General features: G+C 33.3%; 6 protein-coding genes across 8 annotated transcripts in view; 3 read left to right on the top strand and 3 right to left on the bottom strand.

The window, feature by feature from the left end:
- Positions 1–1838: 1838 nt before the first annotated feature.
- On the bottom strand, positions 1839–5376 carry hdm (meiosis specific with OB domains hold'em). The gene is made up of 8 exons (XM_018510962.1): positions 5256–5376; positions 4797–4928; positions 3949–4217; positions 3423–3645; positions 2889–3005; positions 2548–2713; positions 2258–2465; positions 1839–2027 (listed from the first exon to the last, which is right to left on the bottom strand). The coding sequence occupies exons 1-8, from the start codon at positions 5374–5376 to the stop codon at positions 1839–1841; spliced, it is 1425 nt and encodes a 474-aa protein (XP_018366464.1).
- A 1025-nt stretch (positions 5377–6401) lies between these two features.
- On the top strand, positions 6402–11364 carry alphaSnap (Alpha-soluble NSF attachment protein). The gene is made up of 5 exons (XM_018510967.1): positions 6402–6894; positions 7427–7623; positions 8286–8551; positions 8680–8853; positions 8950–11364. Exons 1-5 carry the CDS (start codon positions 6803–6805, stop codon positions 9097–9099), a joined length of 879 nt encoding a protein of 292 aa, XP_018366469.1. The 5' UTR covers positions 6402–6802; the 3' UTR covers positions 9100–11364.
- A 2566-nt stretch (positions 11365–13930) lies between these two features.
- Positions 13931–16432, top strand: aurB (aurora kinase B). Its single transcript, XM_018510966.1, has 7 exons — positions 13931–14040; positions 14745–14930; positions 15245–15439; positions 15520–15654; positions 15723–15881; positions 16011–16242; positions 16323–16432. Exons 2-7 carry the CDS (start codon positions 14818–14820, stop codon positions 16422–16424), a joined length of 936 nt encoding a protein of 311 aa, XP_018366468.1. The 5' UTR covers positions 13931–14040; positions 14745–14817; the 3' UTR covers positions 16425–16432.
- Positions 16433–16456: 24 nt separating this feature from the next.
- Positions 16457–19789, bottom strand: Pus10 (Pseudouridine synthase 10). 2 transcript variants are annotated; one of them, XM_018510960.1, is made up of 8 exons: positions 19770–19789; positions 18755–18945; positions 18370–18474; positions 17964–18271; positions 17602–17810; positions 17396–17521; positions 17127–17319; positions 16457–16969 (listed from the first exon to the last, which is right to left on the bottom strand). In XM_018510960.1, exons 2-8 carry the CDS (start codon positions 18893–18895, stop codon positions 16537–16539), a joined length of 1515 nt encoding a protein of 504 aa, XP_018366462.1. In that variant the 5' UTR covers positions 18896–18945; positions 19770–19789; the 3' UTR covers positions 16457–16536. The 2 variants fall into 2 exon arrangements, with proteins under 2 accessions (XP_018366462.1, XP_018366463.1); XM_018510961.1 differs by lacking the exon at positions 19770–19789 and adding an exon at positions 19028–19111.
- The window catches only part of heix (UbiA prenyltransferase domain-containing heix), a 7045-nt gene continuing 3150 nt past the window's right edge, over positions 19200–23094 (top strand). The window contains exon 1 of one of the 2 annotated variants that reach the window (XM_018510963.1): positions 19200–19268. The gene's annotated coding sequence lies outside the window, so the exon portion shown is untranslated. Of the gene's footprint in view, positions 19269–19335; positions 19610–23094 lie in introns of those variants that run through there. The other variant, XM_018510964.1, reaches the window with a different exon arrangement.
- On the bottom strand, positions 21247–22821 carry LOC108763397 (uncharacterized). Its single transcript, XM_018510968.1, has 3 exons — positions 22370–22821; positions 22034–22303; positions 21247–21501 (listed from the first exon to the last, which is right to left on the bottom strand). The coding sequence occupies exons 1-3, from the start codon at positions 22582–22584 to the stop codon at positions 21345–21347; spliced, it is 642 nt and encodes a 213-aa protein (XP_018366470.1). The 5' UTR covers positions 22585–22821; the 3' UTR covers positions 21247–21344.

Genomic DNA, 23094 nt, shown 5'->3' with positions numbered 1-23094 from the left:
ACAGGAGCTGTGTTCGCTTTGGCATTCACAACTTTAAGCATCGTTTCATCCTTATTGTTTAGTATTAAACAAGAACAATTGATACTCACAAGCGCTGTGAGCAGAAAAAGCGAACGCAGCCAGGTTATGTCAATTGAGTGTACTCAACAATAGATATTACTTGGCAGTATCTATACCCACCGATAAGGCGGCAAAATTCTTCGCTATTTTCTCGAGATCGGCCCTGATCAACCGCAAGAGAATATAATAACGTTGCAGTTCATCGTGAATCTTCTGCAGAGCTTGCAACGTACGCTCGTCGTGAGAAGGCATTGAACTTGACAGAAATATACGAGAAACACTCGAACAACATCTTACGTTGAAATATTAAACGCTTATCTCAATTCCGTACCTCACCTACCGCTCAACACCTCACCTCAACTTGCGATCTTGCGATTGGAAATTACTATCGATAGAAATTACTCCGGATAAACGGAAAAGTACGTTGCGTTTCTGTAGCAAGCGATATCACATTTAAATTTTCACAGACGCTGTCATAGACGGTGATGGCGTTACCGGCGTTATCGGTGTTACCATGCGTTCCTAAAAGCATTATAAAGTATCATCCTTACGTGGGAGCATTAAGGTGCCATTACATAGAGGCCCGTCTACAATACACGGAGTAAGAAGTAAGAGTAAGAAATTGACCAATCACAGTCGAATGTGAGAAGAATAATCGACTGTGATTAATCAATTTCTTACTCTTACTTCTTACTCCGTGTATTGTAGACGGGCCCTGTTGTATCTGCATTCGCGTTTGCGTTTTTTATCAATCAAAACGAAGCTGCTAACCAACAACTCCAATGGGTGCATTCAGTACTACGACCGCTCACTGAGCGATTGAATGCACCCAATGATTGATCAAAAGGGCGCATTCAGCAGACATAACAGTTGAGTAAGCGCTCGCTGCTATTGATGTATTCTTCTAGATCTAAAATTTTGATTGGATGAGCTAAAAGAATACACCAATGGCTGTGTTTAGCAAACTTAACAGTTGTGTGAGCGCTCGCTACTATTGATGTATTCTTCCAGATCTAAAATGCTGATTGGATGATCTAAAAAAATACACAAATGACAGCAAGCGCTCACTCAACTGTTGGGTCCGTTGAATCCGCCCAAAGATGCAACCGCAAATGCTGACATAATCTCCAATTGCTAGTGTGATACCGGCAAAAGAGCTTTGGTACGCAAAAAAAACTTATGATGATTCTTTAGTAAAGTGCCGAAAATTTGAGGTGCCTCACTAGGGCCTAACCAAAATTACAAATATCTGCATAATTTGGATAAAATATTAAAACTACGTTAGTGTGTGTGTGTGTGTGTGTGTGTATACATACTTAGTCATATTAATCAGTTGAGTCTACTGAACGCAATCATTCTTTTATCAAACTTTCATCACGTACCCAGGTAGCAAGCTACGTCATTTTGACGTCGTTTTGACGTCAAATGACGTCTTTTTGACGTCAGCTTGCTACCAGGGTACTATGAATGAAAAACCCTATAATATGATATATTGATTCTTATACTTAATAATTAAAGACAAAAATAATCTAATTATATTAAAGAGATATGTATTTGCATATTTAATTTATTATTTGTATTATACATGTATAATACAATATGTTATAGATAAAAGTACAAAATAAACATATAAGCATTATAAGTACTAAACTAAAGAATTTTAGAAACTAAAGAATACAGTATATCAATTTGTATGATATATTTTTATGCGCTTAATAAAATAAAAAGTTTATATTATTATTATATGACGAATTATATCAAATTAAAAATATTAATTCTTAATACTGAGGCGCAGATGCAATCTGTTCGAGAGCTTGTTCCATTTCATTATTGTTTGGTTGAATAGATAAGACCTTATATAAGGTGCGCGAAAAGACCGATGTCGGTCCAAGAATATATAGACGAACGTCACATTTTTCTAACAAATATAGCCATTTTAATTCGCTGCGCTTTTCTACTGTCATTGTCTGCAATAATTATATACTTTTTAAATATAAAAAATGGAATCTATTAATCATGCCTCAATTTTTATTGCCTTTTGTTTTCACAGTTGCTATTTTATAAACAAAGAATGTTTCAAGAATTTATATTTTTTGTAAATCCACAATTTTAAAAGAGAGAGAAAATAGAGGGGGAGAGAGAGAGAGAGAGAGAGAGAGAGAGAGAATTGTTCATTTTTAATTTAAATGGAGAGTACCTGAAATTCATCAACTGTGTAGCCCAAGACACGTTCCGCGATGTCATCGGTTAAACGACATCCGATAAGATATCCGGTGTCATCCTTCAAATTTATTTTTACATTAAACTTTACAGTATTTAGTGGTGTTCGCATTCCATTACCAGACGGGCAATTTAAGTTCATACAAGAATCTTGCACGTCTGCGATAGACTTTTTACATAGAGCACTAAAAATGAAAGTAAAAATGACAGCACAATTAATTTTTTAATTTATATAGATAATATAACATGAGAATAAAAATAAAATACCATTTTATAGATATCACATCTTTGAGTGGACCGTCCAAATTCATTTCGGTTACCGAAGCCCTTACGATTGTTGCAAATTGCAATCTTTCACCCTCTGTAGTCGCTATATTCTTTTGTAATTTCTCCGTGATTTGTTGTACTGTCATTACAGTCGTAATAGTCTCCGCTGTTAATACAAAAATTAATAATAATAATGATAAAATTTTTATTATACGCATAAAAAAAACTTTTCTCGTCAAATTTTACTTCCATAAAATATAGGATCAGAGACATACTTATTTTTTATCATTATTATATGTTTATATTGTTTGAAACATTTTTTAAGCAAATTGTATTCTTACGATTTGGTATGGCGAACGGATCGCTGCATATGGAATCAGGATCATAATGCTGCACTGAATTCATAATATCTGCAGCTTGAGGTACGTTCAGACACTCTGTGATCAACGTTCGTCTTGCTACGTGAAATAAAAATGATTTACGAATGTAATAACAATTCTTTCCATTGTCGTTTAATGCGCTTATGTAACATATCGCGAAACTACCCAAAGGATTGAAGTAAACGTATATATCATTTCATAAACTGTTGCTTAAGTAACTTAAAAGAGAATGATTTTATATTCTAAAGAATCTTTTTAAAGACACCGAGACACAATAATTTATTATAACGCTATCTCCGAGTATTGAATTTTATAGATATATTCAGAGATTTTCGAGGTTTTTTATTAGATATATCACCAATAATATAGTTTTTTCAAAGATTCTAACGATTAATTCTTATAGTCGAAATTTATTGACGATACATCAGTTGGCGATATATTAAAATATTGTAACAATAAATTATGCTAAAAGTCAAACTCAGATCTTCAACGTACAGATACTTAACGTCGTTTTCTTCTTAAACTCGTCGTACGCAATGCGAGCATCGATCAAGAATAATATTGTCTTCTTCGATTCCCAAAAGGCAGATCTCTCAATCCAATCTTTATCCCACAACATCAATGACACGGTATTATTCGTCGATCCATCTGCGACTTCGAAATTGCGACACGTTAAGGATCGTCCATCCCGTGTCATTATATTACGAGTATCAGCAATCTGCGGCACGATAATTAAAAATTGTTGTTGATGTTTACAATAATAGCATCAAAGTGACAGTTTTGAAGAAGTTGATGACTTTAAAGAATTATAGTTAATTTCCTCTTTAAACAGTTATATTGAGACAGTTAGTGAGAAAATTTAGAATTTAAAAAACAATCAAATTATAGATAATTATTTTCAATTAAATAAATAATCTATATTCTCAATCTTACACACACACACACACACACACATATATTATATAATCACGAAAAACGGTATGATTATTACAGACTCGACGCGTTATTTGTTGCAACTTACAAACGTAACGACGACCAGAAGGTCAACAAAGCGATCACACAGAGCATCTATATTATCCAGAATGGTTTTTAGGCTTTTCGCGGAGGTCACATTTTTCACAGGTCGCGTCAGCAGATCTTTGTATTGTTCGCGAGTTGGCGCGTCGTGATTCTGTATTAAGGCTGTACCCTCATTTATGATCAAGGTAAAAAGGCTGGAGGTCGACGGCATGAATTGTTCGTTCTTATCACTGGGATTGCGTTTCACGATTTTTGCGCTTATGACTTCCACTGTAAAGCAGATGACGCTCTTATTAATATATGTGACCGGCGTGAGCGCGGCGGTTCTTGGACAAGAGCTTAGCTATATATGTACGTTACATATAATTTCCAAAAATCTGAAAGTGTTAAAATGACCCTATTCTGTAAGTCTTAATGATTATTATAACTAACTATATCGTTTCAGCGGTTAAGAGTTACAGAATAGGGCTCTGAGACTCATCACAAATATTTAAATGCATAAATTTGTTATTCTTTCTACGCTTTATTCGCACAAATAGATATTGAAACCGTTTATACTTAGACCAATAGCGAAAAAATTTATTATGTTAAATATAAATTATAGAAGAAGAATATATTGAATACGTATACAATAAAAGAAAATTACGTACATACACTTTAATACGTAGTAATTTTTTAAATAATAATTTAAAAATAATAATTGTTAAATATATCTGATTAAATATTGATTTCCTATATAATAGTGATCTCTTAATGAGAGGGACGTTTAATCATTAGATATTATTAACTATAGAATGAAACATTTGTTCTTTATAATTTATGAACAATTTATTCATAAAATATATTCACCTACGGATCCGATGATAAATGTGGACGATAATTTTTTTACATATTCCTTGCTGCCCCATACAGTAACGTTAATAAAGTCTTCCTCGGAGTCGCGCAAAGTGAATGTCCACACGCCACGTTCGCCAGTATTAACTATAATATAATTATCAGTAAGATTATAAGCAAAATTAATTAAACATAAAGGCAATTCAGCCGATTTGTCCAACAGATTCTCAAATCTAGGGCGACGCATTCAATGGAAAACATACATTAAATACATGCATTCTCAAAACGCATTTCATTGTGTGTAATTCAGATTGAAAGCTTTTTTATAAAAAAAAAAGACATTTTTGCAAATCGACTCGTGTTTGTTTCCAAACCGATCGCGTATCGTGTTTTTATAATTTATCGTTTTAAATATACAAGACAAGAATACTGCAATGAGATGAAGAAAAAAAAAAGAACAGCGGAGATACGTACATCTGGCTCGAGATGCGGCGAACGTTTTCACATTCGTGCTGTTTATAATCACACCGATTACAAAGGTGTTCGGCGAGCCATCCTGCAGCGATTTTATCTCCTGCCTGTATAGAAAGGACATTTTATTCGATGATTAACGCGACACGTGTCGTCAATTCAAATTAACGTAAATCAAAGTAGAAAACAGAAGCGAATCATTTGCGTTCGTGCACGCGTGCGGTTTGAAGTGCGAGTCGAATACCAATCATACCACGATTGCGGTCGAATCTCGTCATATTAAATTTTACTAAATTCAGAGCGCACATCGACGTCCAATAAAAAATGATGATTTTTCGATAACACGGAATATGTGTTTCTAATATGATTATTATTTCTATCTATAATGTAGATTAATTTTTATCTCGGTTTAATTTAGCCTTTGTCTCGAAATAAGAACAGATATGAATACCGGCGCGGGCGACAGTCTTTACAGATATTATATGATAAGACTGTCTTCGGTAGAGTACGATTTCAAGTTGCTATACACGATTATTTTATCGGCGCGTAATCCGTGGTGCTGCAGCTCTTTTATAAGAACGGCATTTAATCTGATTTTAAATTTGAGAAATTATTTTAAATTAAATTCAATTGAATTAAATTATATTTATTAATATAATACAAATAATAAAATTTTCCAGTTATTTAAGGCCATTTTAAAATCTTAAAGTAGATTATTAAAATTCATTCAATTTAATAGCGTTTTCGGCTCGATCGGGTTTGCACCAACCTGGGTTGGATTAATCTTTCTTATTGGTTGACGTCACCCGCTCTACCAATAGGAGAGCACAAAACGCCATTAATCCAACCCAGGTTGGTGCAAACCTGGCCGGGCCGAAAACGCTATAAGTTATAATAATTTTTTAAATTTAAGATCGGAATACCACTCCTAAAAGCAGCATCACACGGACTATGCGCCGAATCTGATTGAAACTAATTGAATCTACAATATGACCAATCGGAACAAAGAACTCTTCTGCCGCTCTATTCAACACGTTCCTGATTGGTCTCGCTTCAATTTTTAAAGCGTCGCTGATTTTCAAATGTCGCACGAGATCGGCCTTAAAGTTGGCCGGTTAGGGTTGGCGACCCTGACGGCGATGGACATACGCAACTAACGCAACGGCAACGGCCAACTGTGAACTGCGGGTAACGCAGTACGCACTACGCTACGCACTGGCACCAACTGGCAGTCTGGCACTGACTGGCATCAGTGGCAGTAGTGGGCAGTAGTGGCACCTGCGACCCGCGACACGACGTTCTCGCCCTCGCTTCTCCATCCGCGATCCGCGATCCGCGCGCGCGGAGTCTAGTGCAGCCTAGTGACGTCTAGTGCAGTCCAGTGACGTTGTGAGGGACGAAGGGGGTGAAAGGGAGGACGTGGTGGTGAGATCAGGTGAAATCTATTCACTGTCGAGTTGCAGTTGATGAATTGGGACGCTTGAGTGGGTTTCGCATTCGGGGGAAGGAAAAAAACAATCGGACCGACATAATCGTCAATCACCGTCGAGATGGCTGACAACGAGCAGAAGGCTTTACAACTGGTGGCGGAGGCCGAGAGGAAGCTGTCGTCGTCGAAGGGCTTCTTCGGCGCTCTGTTTGGGTGAGACGATCGATTTGTTACTTGAACTCGCCCGATCGTACATACATCGTGCGCAATCCTGCGTCGATTTGATCTCGCGGCTCGCGTCACTCCCGTGCCGCACGACTCCGTTTCTGCGTTGTAATAACGATGGTGCAAACGACCTCCCGTGTGTGCGTACGCCGCGCGTGTGGATATGTTTCGATTATACATTACATCTGTGCTTAATATCGGCAGTCTTTCCACTAATAAAGCCATAGGGTAACACAATGAATTATTACTTCTTTGCCAATATTAAACAAAGATGAAATGATTCGCCGTATCTCGTGTCTTTTGTCGGAAATCATCATTGCCATTTGCCATATCTTATTGGACTTCTTAGTACCACAAGATCATCTGTTTGTGGTGTTATGCTGGAAATTGCAATGTCTTTGCAAAATCTCTGCATCGACGTCTCTTGCATTTCGACAAACCAATGTCACTTTGTTGAAGGATGGCAAAGTCCACATGGTCAGTATCATTGTACTTTAGGTTGATAAGTTTGACTTTGCAGGAGTTCGTCGAAAGTTGAGGAAGCGGTAGAATGTTACCAACGGGCAGCAAATATGTTCAAGATGGCAAAGAAGTGGAGTTCAGCGGGCAAGGCGTTTTACGATGCAGCAGATTTACATTCAAAGGCGGGTAGCCGTCATGACGCAGCTAATAATTACGTAGACGCTGCCAATTGCTTCAAAAAGTCTGATACAAACGGTAATTTATAAGACCAAGACAAACAGATGACACAGTGTAACACAAAGTCTGTTCTTTGTCACTGCACTAGACTACACTAAAATTTTCTATGGTTTCTGTCTCACTTTTACCAAAAACTTTAACAATATATATCTATTTTATTTCAAATAAAACAAGTGCATGCTAGTTTAGCTACAGAGAACAGAACCATTATATACTTGTGATTTGCCGTTATTAAACAAATAGCAAATTCGGTTACTTGCACTACACTAAGGCTGTGTTCCACTTAACACTCTCAACGCTCGTGAACATTGTTTAATATTTGATAAACAACAGGATGAAATGATTCTACAAGCGTTGTAAGCGTTAAATAGAACGCAGCTTAGACCAGTATGTACTAAAAACTACTAAAACTGAAATTTGTAAAGTAAATATTTTAGCATATATCAATATTTTAAACGATGCAATGCCCAGATAGAACATTATCATATTTAATAAACTATATGTATTATTTAATAAAATATATGTATTATTTCATTGTCAAAAATTGGTTATATTATTCGCCACATTTAAACACTTTATATGAAGCAGTCTTTTCAATAAAGTGTACCGATTTAGTGCAAGCGACTGAATTCATCAAGATGAAAAATAATTTATGTATCTATGTTATTTCATCTTTACAGAGGCAATCAGTTGCCTGTTGAAAGCCATCGAGATTTATACCGACATGGGCCGTTTTACGATGGCAGCTAAACATCATCAAAGTATAGCCGAAATCTACGAAAGCGAAGCGGTTGATTTGGAGCGCGCGGTACATCATTACGAGCAAGCTGCGGATTATTTCCGCGGTGAGGAAAGTAACTCCTCTGCAAACAAGTGTCTTTTAAAAGTCGCGCAGTACGCCGCGCAACTTGAGAATTACGATAAAGCCATTCAGATCTACGAGCAGGTAAAGATTGAAGATATTCAGTACATATGGCGATAGCGAGTTATAATTTTTCTATAATTTTTTAAAAATTTGAATTGAAATGATTAATGTGAATATGAATGTTTAAATCTTATCAATTTATTTTACAGGTCGCTTCTGCATCATTAGAAAGTTCGTTACTAAAATATAGCGCCAAGGAATATTTCTTTCGTGCTGCGTTATGTCACTTGTGCGTGGATTCGTTAAATGCTCAACATGCGATTGAGCGTTATCAGGAACAGTATCCTGCTTTTCAAGACGCTAGAGAATATAAACTGGTAAAGGTATGTTTTTACACTAAATTTGTCATTTAACGACTTTTTTGTTTTTCCTTTTTTAATACTAAACTTTATGATAATTTGAATATTGTACATCTATAGACATTGATAGAGCATTTGGAGGATCAAAATCTAGAAGGTTACACAGAAGCGGTGAAGGAATACGATTCAATTTCAAGATTGGATCAGTGGTATACAACAGTATTGTTACGTATAAAAAAGCAAATTAACGATAATCCGGATCTGCGCTGATCAGTTGTTTCTTACTTGTGTTATTTTCTGGCAACGATATTATTTTCAGACCATGCGTATTCGTTATTGAGCCATGCTCTACTTTCAGTGGAAACTATAAAGTAGTTTCGTTTTTATATCCGGATGTGTAATCGCCCATATTATATTGCTCCCTCGTGCTTTCGACAATTTTTGTTATTTATCTCTTTGCATCTTTTAAATCATTAAGAGTATCCATGAAATTATGGAGAATCACGGTATGCAAGAATGTGAGAGACGATTATTTCGGGCGTCGTAATTCTCGTGATTATCTTTTTATTAATGAAATATGTATACAACTTTACCTTGTTAGATACATTGGTGAGTATTATATCGAGAATATTGTGGTTTTTGTTATAAAATAATAGTCTAGAAAATCTTTACTTTCCTTGTGTACTTCATATACATCCTGTTTTCTTTAACAAAAAAAATCGATTTTCTTACTATGAATTGCAAGATTATTACAGACTTTGGATTTAAAAGCCTAACAGAATAATAGACTACAAAGAACATACTGGATCGATAAATTTCTTATTCTTTTCTGCCCACAGTAATTTTAACAAATATTTTTTTCCAATTATATTTTCCTCTCTCATTTAAGAGCAGGAGGAGCAGGTCTTGTACATTATTTGAATGTATGTAATCTGTATTTATTGAAGAGCCTTTTTTTATTTTTTTTTTAATTTAATACGACTTTCACTTTAAGAAATTTTTTTCGATATTTTACAACGAAGAAATTACGATCAAATATGACCGTCATCATTTGTCACTCTTGCACTGCCAAAGTATTTAGGTAACAAGATAGTGTACGTCTAATTGGTATAATTCATCATTTTCTCTTGGTTCTCTCCTTCTGCCTCAGGCCTTTTCTGTCTTGCATTTGTCTGATTTAAAAATACGGTTGCTATTTGTATAGGTTTACAGCTTTAAGTCGAGCGATACTATTAACGTAACATGCTACATATTCCTTCCTAATATCGAACTAAAGAAACACGCCGATATATTACACAATGTTTTCCGCAATAACGTAGTGTGGTATCTGTAATCTAATTAGTACTTATTGCCTACGGATAAGCGTACTCTTACAGGAAAAAAGAAAAAAATAAGCGAATAGGGAACACGATCGCGAAGTGCATTTACAGTTAGAATACCATAATTAATAATTATTGATTGTATTAGAATTTGAGTACATACAGATCTTTCTACATTCTTTTCACGTTACTTGATGTTATCGCAATTCGCTTCTGTGATGTATTGGTTCATAATCGGTACAATTGATAATTTTACGGTACATTATCACGAATGTCGCTTTATTTCACTTCGACACTTATAGGAAATGTAGTACATTAATATTAATATTGCAAAAATCTTGGATATATTATTAGCATAACAGCTCTGAGGTACATACGCCCAAGCATAGGATCTATGATTTAGCGGACACTTGGACATTGATTTAACAACGGTCGCATTAAGGATCTTCGCATTTTATATAAGAGCATCGTATATAATATAATATATATATTGATATACGATATTTCGATGACACGATACAATTCTGCTGTTAACTAGGAATAGAAAGAATTATCTGCATGCACGCGATTAACGGAACATGCACTTAGCGTAAGCATATGTACACTTATTTGAAAAAGAGGAAGAAATGAGGACACACGTAATAATAAAACTTTTAAATTCTACACACCTAGTGTGCATTGCTTTCCGGAAGAAACGCGGTGGAAGCCGGGCGATATATCCGGGAGTTTTTGTTCAATTCTAATGTGAAAACCTACGTGATGGAAGGAGATTGTCTTATTTACAACGTTTTGCAATGTTGCTCGCACTATCATTGCCATAATCTACTTTGTCTAATTTACAGCTATTAATGCAACTTGCATTCCATCTTTTGCCTAACGTCGCATGTTGCTTAGCCAGGGTTTAAACGACACATTAATTATTTTGTGTTTTTTCTTGCAATCTTGCGCGAGGCGAGCCTGTAAATAACAAAGATCGCGTCGACGACGTAATTTGCATCTACGTTTATCTCCTGTCATTATTTTCTGTACAGTTAATTTAATAATATTATACGCTACCATACGTATCTTTAGGAAGGCATCGTACACATTTATTTATAGTCTGTTTCTTTGGAATAACACGAGTCGATGTGTAAAGCCAAAAAGTTAAAATGCCATGGTTTATTTTGTGCAAATGTAATGATGCTTGATTTACATTGATTTTTACGCATTAATGAATTTATAGACATGATTACATCATATATATATATGTTTTATATATTTTACTGTACGTTATAAAATGTTTATCTCTCTTGTTACTTGTATTTATATATTGGAATGTATTGTTAAAATTTTCTTTTTGTCAATTCTAGTTAAATAGGGCGATACCGCACACGCAAACGGAGTTTGTATAATTTGTAACTATAAAGTGTTGTCACAGTCTTGTGTTTATTTTTTTTATCTGAAACGTTAATTTATTTACTTGTACGTACATACACATATATATCTTTGACTTTTTCATTTGTATTTACTTGTTACATAAAATACGAATAAGTTAAATTTTAGTTGTAATACTTGAATGTATAACCAGCTGATGCTAGTGTTTAGTATACATTCTACTAAGAAATAAAGTATATACATAGCGATTAAATTTTTGCCCAAGATAACATATTTATAAATCTCCATAAAACTATTGTTAGAAAATAATACGCCTAATGATTATTACTTCCATAGAAAGAAAAAAAATATGCTATCGCAAAGGAAATATCACATTTATACGATATTCTGGAGATATTAAGATAGTTGATTTTAATTTTAAAATATTCTGAAATAATTAAATGTATCGTTTTAGACTTATAATGACGGTAATTTTCAAATAAATATAATATAAATATAATCTAATTTATATGTACAAACTTTATTAGAAAATTTTATATCAAAATGTTTATTCCTTTTTATAAGAATAATTTAACAAAATGGTAATGGCGAGAAATAAAGCATTTTATCAGATTATCTTATTATCAATGCTTATATCATTTACAAACTTATAAAATAGATACAAAAAAGTGATTTATTCCAATGGCACATGTGCAGAATTAAATTATGCGCTAGAATTTAAATTTAAATTTTTTTCGATGAGGTTTGGAACACAATTACAATAGAGAAATAGTCAAGTTTTTTAAATAAATCTTGGAACTGAAACAACAAACATATTCGATGAGTTTTAGGTCGGTATTCATTCGACTTTTATATTAGGTCTGTTCGCGTTGTTTACACTTTTTGTATCTATGCTACTTAACATCTTCGCTTTCTCTTTTTTCAACGTCTAAATATATATTTATTTCACTTTAAGTTCAAAATTTTGAGGGATTTCAATCAACGCGAACAGATGATCTACTATATATTTAAGGGCCATCACGCGTACAAAAATTTTAGTCTTATAGATAAGATCGTCAAGTCAAGCAAATCGATTTAATAATCAAAATTGCGATCTCAAGTTTGAAAATGCTCGACTGTGACTACATTTACATGGCACGCTTAGGCACCTCTTTCACCAACTCCGATTAACTTATAGCGTTTTCGGCCCGACCGGGTTTGCACCAACCTGGGTTGGATTAATGACGTTTTGCGCTCTCCTATTGGTAGAACGTGTGACATCAACCAATAGGAAAGATTAATCCAACCCAGGTTGGTGCAAACCCGATCGGGCCGAAAACGCTATTAATCGGTCGATTAGTCCATCGGAATTGACCAATCCCATTTGTCATTTTGTTTGACGATAGATGCGATTGGTCAATTATCGGATTTAATAACATCCGTAGTTATGAAATTGGCCAATCATAGTTGTTCCTCGGAAGAATGGAACGATTGTGATTGGCCAATTTCATAACTATGAATGTTATTAAACCCAGAGATCCAATAATCAGAATTTAGTGAATATGGACCAAAGATAGCGGATAGAAAGAAATAACGGATATTGCTTTCTTATATGAACGCATGCGCAAAAATTTGTCCTAAATTTAGGATAAGCATTTGATTGGTTATTCTGATTTAGGACAAATACTTGATTGGTTGTCCTAATTTAGTCTGCCCGCCATTATGCGCAATGAAATACGATGAAAGAAAATAGGGGTGATCCCGATTGATCACGGCTCGATTGGACACCAATCACAGCGACCGGTGCTTAGGAGCTTTGTAGTCTCAAGCGCTGTGAGTGGCTCGTGTTCAACTGGGTGCCACCCAAGAAAATACACCCTGGCCCGTATTCAGAACGCGCTTTTATCTCTGAAATTCTATAATATACGTGACGTAAAGTATAGTATGTTAGTGTGCTAACATCGTTGTAAGCGCGTTCTGAATACGGGCCACTGCGTATTCCACAATACATGATTTCTGATAAAGGTTGAAATTCGTATTCCCTGTTCTCTGTTCCCTGTTCCTTTTATTGTACGGAGCCCCTAAGGGCCTGCGCACAATAGAGGAACAGGAATTAGATATTAAGATTTCAACCTATCAGAAACTGATTACATCGGAATACACGATTTCTGATAGGTTGAAATCTTAATATCTAATTCTCTATTGTGCGCAGGCCCTAACTCTACTCGGAGTAAACTTTATGAACGCAGCTCTGAATGCACCTATTGCACACGTAGCCAAAAATTGCGACACGTAGTTTGCAGCTATTCCGAGAGAGGTCTCCAATTCAAATGTAGTCAATTCAAAATGCGAGGGAAACATGTCGGTTACGACCGTTATTGAAATGTCTGAACCGGCTAGTATGGTATCGTGAAGTGTATATTTTTATTAAAGTTTATTTGAACAAGTTGAACCCTTATCGGCATCTCCCAACGCTTATTGTATTTTAAGACAGTACACCGACGTTTCTATATTTATATTTAATAAAAGTGAATGGTAGGTATGTTACTAATGCACGTATTCATAGTCAGGCTTTATATTTAAGGCTTCCTTAAATTTATCTTCAGATACTCTACGAATTATTTCATTGGCTACTAAGCATTTAAAAATAAATTTAAGGAAGCCTTAAGTACAAGGACTGACTATGAATACGGGTATAAGAATCCTTTGAGAAGAATTTTGGACATCTGATAAATGCCTGAAGAAATTTCTAATCTTATCATTTTTTCATTTTTAATAACAATATATTTTTACTTAGATATTGCAAATATAGATAACTTGGAACAGTGTAAGTAATTTGGGACAGCATGTACTTTTGTTAAATTTAATCTAATGGATAGATTAATAAATGTTAAATGGGTAGATACTACAATTAAATTTAACAAAAAACATGTCCCAAGTCACCTACATTTATGATACTTGTTAAGTTTAAAATATTTTTCTTTATAATTTTATAAAAATATATCACATGTGAATGCTATTTATTGATTTTACATTTAAGTGAAATGATTTATATTTCCTTTTATTGAGATATAAACAAACTTGTGATCATTTTGTATTTGATTATTATCTATATAAAAAAGAAAATGTTAACAATTGAACATATGTTTATTAATGATTTTTTTATTGTATTCACAATGAGTATTTTTATTAATGATAAGAAATACAGCAATTTATATATGTCTTGTATAACATATTTTCCAGTGATATTGTACAGTAAACATAACGTTGGTTCTATATCAATTCTATTGTCATTTTTCATTGGGTATTGCCTATAATGGATTATATAAATAGATTTGTACCAACATCCGTGCCTGTTGAATTTAAAGAATCTGTTGAAAATACGATACGCAAGATGCAGGAGCATGCCAGAAAATACCCAGACAGAAAGTACGTACATATAGACATAATTGTACACTAAATCAGTATTTTTTAATTGAACCATTTCTTGCACCATTTGCCTTTTTTTCTTTATGTATCGAGAAAAGGAGAAAAAAAATTGTACAAGAAATTTAACTGAAAAAATAGATGTATTGCAATTATATGGAGTCATGTAAATACAGTTTTTAATAAGTAATCAACATCATATAGGATTTTTAAGTATTAAATTTTTTTACATTAAATTAATAATATTAGTCAATTGTGTTGTCATTTTAAATTTGTTTATGTATTTCCATAAATTAGAATTTATTAACATTAAATAGACCTTACGATTGGGGCCTAGAGAATTTTGAAATTGGATCGCCATTAGGGAGAGGAAAGTTTGGCCGTGTATATTTAGCCAGGGAGAAGACTACGCAATATATGATTGCCCTGAAGACATTATATAAAGTTGAATTGATGAAAGGACGCGTAGAAAAACAAGTATTGCGAGAAATAGAAATACAATCACATTTGAGGTATATATGTATACCATGTATTAAAAAATGTTAAATATTTTCTTCATAATTCTTATCAACTTGTTCATACGTGTTTCCAGCCATCCAAATATTCTTCAACTACTAACATATTTTCATGATAACAAAAGAATTTATCTAGTATTGGAATTTGCTGCCAGAGGCGAATTGTACAAGGAATTGAAACGTCAACCGAACGAGAGATTCAATGAGCACTTGTATGTATTTGTAATTCCAACACATCCATCGTTATGTATAATTTAAAAATTATTCAGTATTTCGTCAGATCTGCCAAATATACCTATCAAGTAGCCGATGCTTTGGAGTATTGTCACCGTTGCGATGTGATTCACAGAGACATAAAACCTGAAAATTTATTACTTACATATAACGGAGATGTAAAACTCGCAGACTTTGGTTGGTCTGTACACGCACCATCCGCAAAGTAAGCACAAAACCCATGTTTTCATTTTTTAAAATAGCACAATGCTTATAATTTCGAAGAAAATATTTATTTAACAAGTTTAATTTTACTGCAAATCGTTTAGATCTGAATCGAAATTTATTCTTTCAGACGAGAAACATTATGTGGAACGTTAGATTATTTACCACCGGAGATGGTAATGGGACAGACTTATGATTTCTATGTTGACCATTGGTGCTTAGGAATTCTTTGTTACGAGTTTCTCACAGGGCAGCCGCCTTTTTTAAGTGGCACCACACAAGAAACTTATGCGAAAATAAAAACTATAACTATACAATGGCCAGAACAGATTAAACCTGCAGCCAAAGATCTTATATCCAAGGTACCATTTGTGCTTTATATATCTCTGTATCAGAATACAAATGATAAAGATTTTTTATTTATAAAAATGTATTTTCGCAGCTGATCAAGAAAAAAAGTTTGGAGCGAATTTCCTTGGCTGAGGTTAAAAGACATCCCTGGATTGTACAACACTACAATCCTTTATCTAAATTGAAAGCTTAAACTAAAAAGGGACATAGTTTTTTTTATCGACTTGACAACATATATTTCATGTTCGACGCTTTTATTGTAATCTTTCTTTTTAAGTTTTTTTAGTTAATAATTTAGATTCGCGTTACGGCCACTTTAAATTGATACCCGTTACATCCAATGCGACAATGTCCACTTCGGTATTAAGAAAATCGCACAAACTCGGTTTAGTTCTGCCGAAATCTCCGTGTACGAATTCTTTTACGTATGTGCCTGCTTGGGTTTTGACATCGAGAACAAAAAATGCGTCAGTACTTTCTACGGTAGTGGACAACAATTCCTTTAGTTCGTGCGGTTTCGCCCAACGCGCGCGCATTTTGTAAATTATACGCGTTCGCGGACTCAATGGTCGTCTGTGCAGCACTCTCAGTGGTGTTCTTTGAATAATTTTAACGTTTTCCAATTCATTCAGATGCTCCAATGGCGGTAAATCGCCACTCACGTCTCGACAGACACATAACGCTCGATAAAACTTTGTTTTAACGTTCTCACCTTCCTTAAGCTTCTTCAAATCAAACCTGGAAGTATATATTCGATACAATTTTCTTATTTAATTGAATTTCTTGTTTTAATCTAATTTTAAATGACTGTTTATCAACGCAATTGTTCTTATTATTTTATTTTATGTATTACTATTTTTTAATCTCATTTTAATTAAATTTTTAAAAAGTATACCTTGAAAGAATCTTTAAATTCGATGTTATTTGAACCTGCTTAGTCGATTGATTGATACTACTGGTCAGACACATCAATAGTTCGTTCGTGATATTCGTCATACGAGGATTCAATAGTTCAATAGCAAATGGTCGGCCACCGTATATGTTTCTGACATCGACGTCTTCTCTTCCTGACGATAAAAATTTTATCGCTGTGCAAACGTAAATATGTCATAGCGTTTTTGTTGAAAAAAAAATTATAACAAAATCAATATAGTCAAAACATACATTCTGCTTTTACCATTTCTGCGATGGGATTGCAGAGCAAGTCTTGCACCGAAGTTTCCACTTTCTTCTCACCGTTTATGAGCCACGGAGTCTGGCTGAGTTTCCTGGAGAGTTTATTGTAACGTCCTGAAATTTTTAAGTTTTAAAGAGATCTCATGCTGCATCGTAAATGATTAGTTTGCTATCATTTAAGTTTATATCGATACCTCCTATGAAGATGCTGCTATGAGAACATAAAACATCGTCAACATGAACGAATGTTTTCGGTACGATTTGCGAGATCGTGAAATGTCGCATGAGTTGCTCATCTGTCATTTCGATCAGTAAAGTATCAACATTCTTCCTACTAAATTTATTATCGTTGCATTTTCTCTTTTTCTGCCTCTTATTATTGCCTCCCTTATGTTCATTTATTCTACAAGTAGAAACAAGTAGAAGTATTCTCAAAATGCATAAAAAGCAATTTTCTCTAATCTAAAGAATATCTATATAATTTATATTATTAATACACATACACAAGTTTCACAGTTTCATTTCTAATTACATGAATTCTTAAAAATATACGTACAGTTCTTTGAATATCATTTCGTCGTCGGCATACATTAAGAGGACTTCGATGAGAAAAGGCGATGGTGTGGACAGATCTGCATGTTTTCCTGTAGCTTGTTCGAGTTGAGGAATTATAAACGATTTCCAAATATCTTTGACATTTTGTAATTTTGTTTTAAGAGTACTTAAGATTGATTCATGAATATCCATCTCTTTGGACATGTAAGCATATAATATGTGTTCTCTCAGCTTTACTGATACAGGAACAGTTAACGCACATGTGAAAGTTATACAGTCATAATCTTTCTCCTTTACTTTTTCTGCTATCTACAAACAATTGAGATTAAACAACAGTGAAATTAAATAGAATGTATATAGAGTTTTGTGTGCGTGTGCGTGGGTGTGGGTGTGGGTGGATACTTTACTTTTGTAACTACGTTCTTTTGTGCTTTATCCTGAAGAACTCCTAAACATGCAATGCAAGTTGTTTCTTCCATAGAAGCATCGTCTTTTATATTTGCATAACTCAGCTATAATTAATATTAAAATATAAGTGTGTCAAATCAAGTTTGTGAACAAAATTATTTTTGTTCTTAATCTTTTTTAAAACAAACTATTTCGTTAATATTCAAAGTTGCTTATTCCTTTTTACGTAAATTGATATTGTACACATTTATTGCAAATTTAATACAGATTTTTATTCAGATTTATTGAAATATGTGAAGAATGATATCGAATGATAACAAATTTAAACAATCATCTTATTGAAATTGATATTCGAGATTAACCATTTCTTTTAACATTTCTTACCTGTGCCGCAAATTCGGAAGGCTTGCAATAACATTCCGACGTGCGGTATCCGACGAAACGAAAACAACATCTCAAACAGCAACCTTGAGATTTTAAAAAGTGAAGGATCTTTCTCTCTTCCTCCGTCGTCACTGTATTCATCTTGATATTAAAATTTAAGAAAATCTTCAATATAGTGATTTCCGCGATACCTAAAACAATATAAAATATTCGCCGGGTAATAGTCTTGATTTAACACATTTCACTGTAGATTATTAGTTGCTTTCCATTTACATCGATTCTCAGATAATTCTCACTTGTGACTAACACTCAGTTAAATGCACATTCCTTTTGCATTCTGACAAGTGAGATTCGACTGAGTTTTACTGTTTTAACCTATAATCTGCACAAGATCAAGACCGTGTGCTTAAGTGATTAGTGAGTTTCGAAAACTCACTTTAAAGTGAGATTATGGACCTATGTTGGAATGTGATAACTTTTTACCAAAGCAAGTAGTGACGTCATTAATCTGATTGTGAGTACAAAATACTCAGCTCATTCTGCTCACTTTAGAGTTTAGACTCAATTTCGCTTGTGTGTAAATGGAAAGCTATTATTATTGTCTCTGCTCATGTTTGTGATTATTTATTTATTTGTGGTAATTACATTAAGTAAACGAAAATACGTAATAAAACAAGATATTCACGCACTTTATAAATTACTTTATAAAGCATTGAAAATATCTGAAAATTGAAAAACTGTCTCTGGAACCGTATAACCTCTCATAACCTCCAAATGTTACTTGACACTTATGTTTATTCGACCGGTTTAAGGAGCATTTACGCAGTTCATAACTGTGAATTTATGGCATAATCGGTAAGTTCAGTACAATGATTTATACAATTTTGTGTTGCCATAAAAGTAAAATTTGAGTTTACTATTGTGGTATGTACAAGCTACATGCATCCGGCAAGTCATTACAAATGAAAGCATTAAAAGTACTTATTGTGTTGAACTTTACGGTGTATAAGTTTACATTTTCCTCGTGTTATGCTCCTTTAACCTTAAAAAGCCGTTCATTTGAATTCCATAATCTCAAAAAGTACTGCAAAAATTCGTTTTAATTAATTTAAAGTATCATCACTGTCCCATCAACAAAAACTAAGGGTTGGTTTCACCAACTCCGATTAATCTAATCGGTCGATTGTTACATTGGAACTGATCAATTGCATTTGCTGTTCAGCAGAATTGACCAATCACGGTTGATACTTAATCGACCGATTAGGTTAATCAGAGTTGGTAAAACCGACCCTGAATATAATTAAGAAAAATGGTTAATATAATCACTTATGTTAAGATTTAAAAAAATGTAAGAAAAAAATTTTTTTCATTCTACTTTTTGCGTTTTTGAACGTAATACTAAAGTATTCATTTACGTGATTTTTTTATTATTGCATTATTACTATTTAAAAAGATACAAAAAATTTAATATACGGTTAAAAAATAAATAAATAAAATATACTGTTAACCCTTAATACATACCTCTGGGTCATTCGTGTCCTGCCCATTTCTTTTTTTTTAAATACTAAGAGCATCTGATCAAACACCGGTCTCTTTTCTATTCCTAAAAAAAAGTTTGGCATTTAGAGAACAAGTTTTGTGCGTTATCGGTCTCAATTCGTGCGTAACTTTAACTATACTTACCTTTAACTATACTGGCATAACTACGAAGTTCACCTCTGGGTTACGAATGACCCAACGTGTGTACAGAGAGTACATTTTTTGTAATTAAAAAATTTTTATTTTTTTCTTTATTTTCAATTCTCGGTTGTATTGCGGATTTTGCGAATTATTAAAAAAGAATTTAACCCTAAAAACAACATATTAGCCCTAATGCGATTTTAATACTCTTATACTAAATGTCGATAATATTATACATATCTATATTATGTTGTTTGTTATGTATAAAGAACATTTTCCTAATAAATGATAAGTTTTTTAATGCAATAGCAATAATAAAATGCATTTTTTAAAATGTAAATGCAATACATCTTCAATTTATAGCCATCCATGCATATTAAAAAAACATCATTTTCAGGTTATTCAATAATTAAACTTTTTGGACAGCCAACACTTGAACTATTTTTTTTCTTGTAGTTTGGAGTGTCAATTTTAAGATATTAAACCATATTTTTCCTTTAAACATTTTTGTTTCAGAATTTTACATTTTTATATGAAACAACGCTTTTTTCTTATTTCGTTAACTATATTTAGTTACAACAATTTATCTACAATTTGTTATGGATATATAACTGCACAAATACTTTCTAAAGATGTCAAAATATATGTAAAAATTGTTTAATAATTATATATACTTGTAAAAATGATGAAAATTAAAATAGAACACACGAATGATTGAATGTGTGTAAAAATCAAAATGATCTTTTCTCAAAGATATTAACAGAAACTTATGCACACATCTTTTTATTTATCTATTTGTTTATTTTGTCTTTTTATTTATACTCTATACATATAGGTTGTTAGGGTATCTTACTAATACCATTTTTCTTAACAATTTCCTTTTGATTTTTGGAAGAAATTATAAAATTTCTTAGAGCCTATTGATAAGTGTCCAAATTATTCCACAGACCAACATATTTACGATTTTTCTACGTAATTCTATTGGCAGACTCTCTAAACTAGGACCCATCAAATTTACTACTAACAATATGTCTGTACGCAAAGGTATGACTAATTTGTCTTTAAACCTGAAAAAATCATTTTGTAAGCAATAATTTATATATTTATTAAATAGGCATAAAAATAGTACAGGTGTAAACTATACAATAGACATATAGGTATAAATAGAATAGTTTAGCAGACTAGTTGCCTGTCAAAAGATTCAAATTTGAGTTCTGGTTCTATTCATTGTATACATATATATGAGAAATTTTTAGTAGCAGAAGAAATTCCATTGAAAAGGAAGGAATGAGTACATTCAAAATTCACAGCTTAAACTTAGTTAACTTGAGATAATAATTGATATTCAGTGAATGGAATATGCACAAAATGGAAGATTTTTAGAATATATTGTAAAAAACTTAAACAAAATTTTTTTAATTTTTATATATATTGTAAATTTTTTTGTGCATATTCAATTTCTCAAATACTGAGACACACACACACACACACAAAGCAAAAACAAGATGATACATTCTAATATTGCATATCAATTGAAATTCAAATAATAAGAGAGAGAGAATACATATAGTACAATAAACAAAATCATATCATTCATACCTATGTGATATCTCTTTGAGATTCATATATCGAAGACACAAATTATTTGTGTATGGATTCACATACTTTAATGTTTGTACAACCATGCTATAAATCTTCATATCTTGTATATGCGACAATATATTAAGAACCAATTTATCGCCACAAGTTATGACAATTAATTTTGATCTAATGTGATCTACATTACGCAATGTCAAATAGATTTCATACACTCCTGTTTCTTGAGACTTCCAATTTTTAGGTATATAAACTAATCTTGTATTTTGCTCCCTGTAAATAACATGCAGATTAACAAATAATCAAAAGCAATAATATATACATATACCTATATATTACCATTTTGGAGTATCAGAAACAGACGAAACGCCAAATCCAGACTCTGCCAACAGAACAAGCAGCAAGGCAACAAGATAATCGTGGTGTTTAGCATTTTCATCCAATTGTTCTAACACTGCCCTCAGTGATAACGCTATTGTAGAAAACGTACTGTCCTCTGCCAATATCGGCTCGGTTATATCGACTGTTCTGTTCAAGGAACGCAATTGTTCCATTTTATTATACAATGACAATAAACTATTGACTAGCGCTTTTTCTCTTTTTTTTCCGTCTGCTTTCTTAACAAAATCAATCCGGTTAAATTGCAATGTGCATTGTTTACGTTCTACTTGCTGCTATATGTTGGACTGCGCATGGTGGAAGAGATACTTCCAGACTTCCACCATGACGTATACCATAGGTTTGTTTTCTGTTGCTGGACTGCTGGATTAGTGTACACTTTTGGAACTTGAAGTGAGATAGGTATATGTTTGATATTTGTTGAAAGTGAGAAAGAGAGTACTAGTGCAGTCTAGTGCAGGTACAGAAAACAGACCACATGCATGGTATAAGGATAAGGGTATGCTCACGCGCATGCGACCAATCAAAATTGTCGAAGTGTGACGTCACACAACAAGCGGTAAATTTAAAACTGCTGTTTCCAACCAACTTATGTTAGCAGCATTCTCGTCAGATATTTTATTTTGATTTAAAGTTTACAGGGAAAAATACGTTTTGAAATAATT

This window comes from Trachymyrmex cornetzi, unplaced genomic scaffold, assembly GCF_001594075.2.
Source record: "Trachymyrmex cornetzi isolate Tcor2-1 unplaced genomic scaffold, Tcor1.1 scaffold358, whole genome shotgun sequence".
In the NCBI taxonomy this organism is placed as follows: Eukaryota; Metazoa; Arthropoda; class Insecta; order Hymenoptera; family Formicidae; genus Trachymyrmex; species Trachymyrmex cornetzi.
This window is presented reverse-complemented; position numbering and strand designations above follow the sequence as displayed.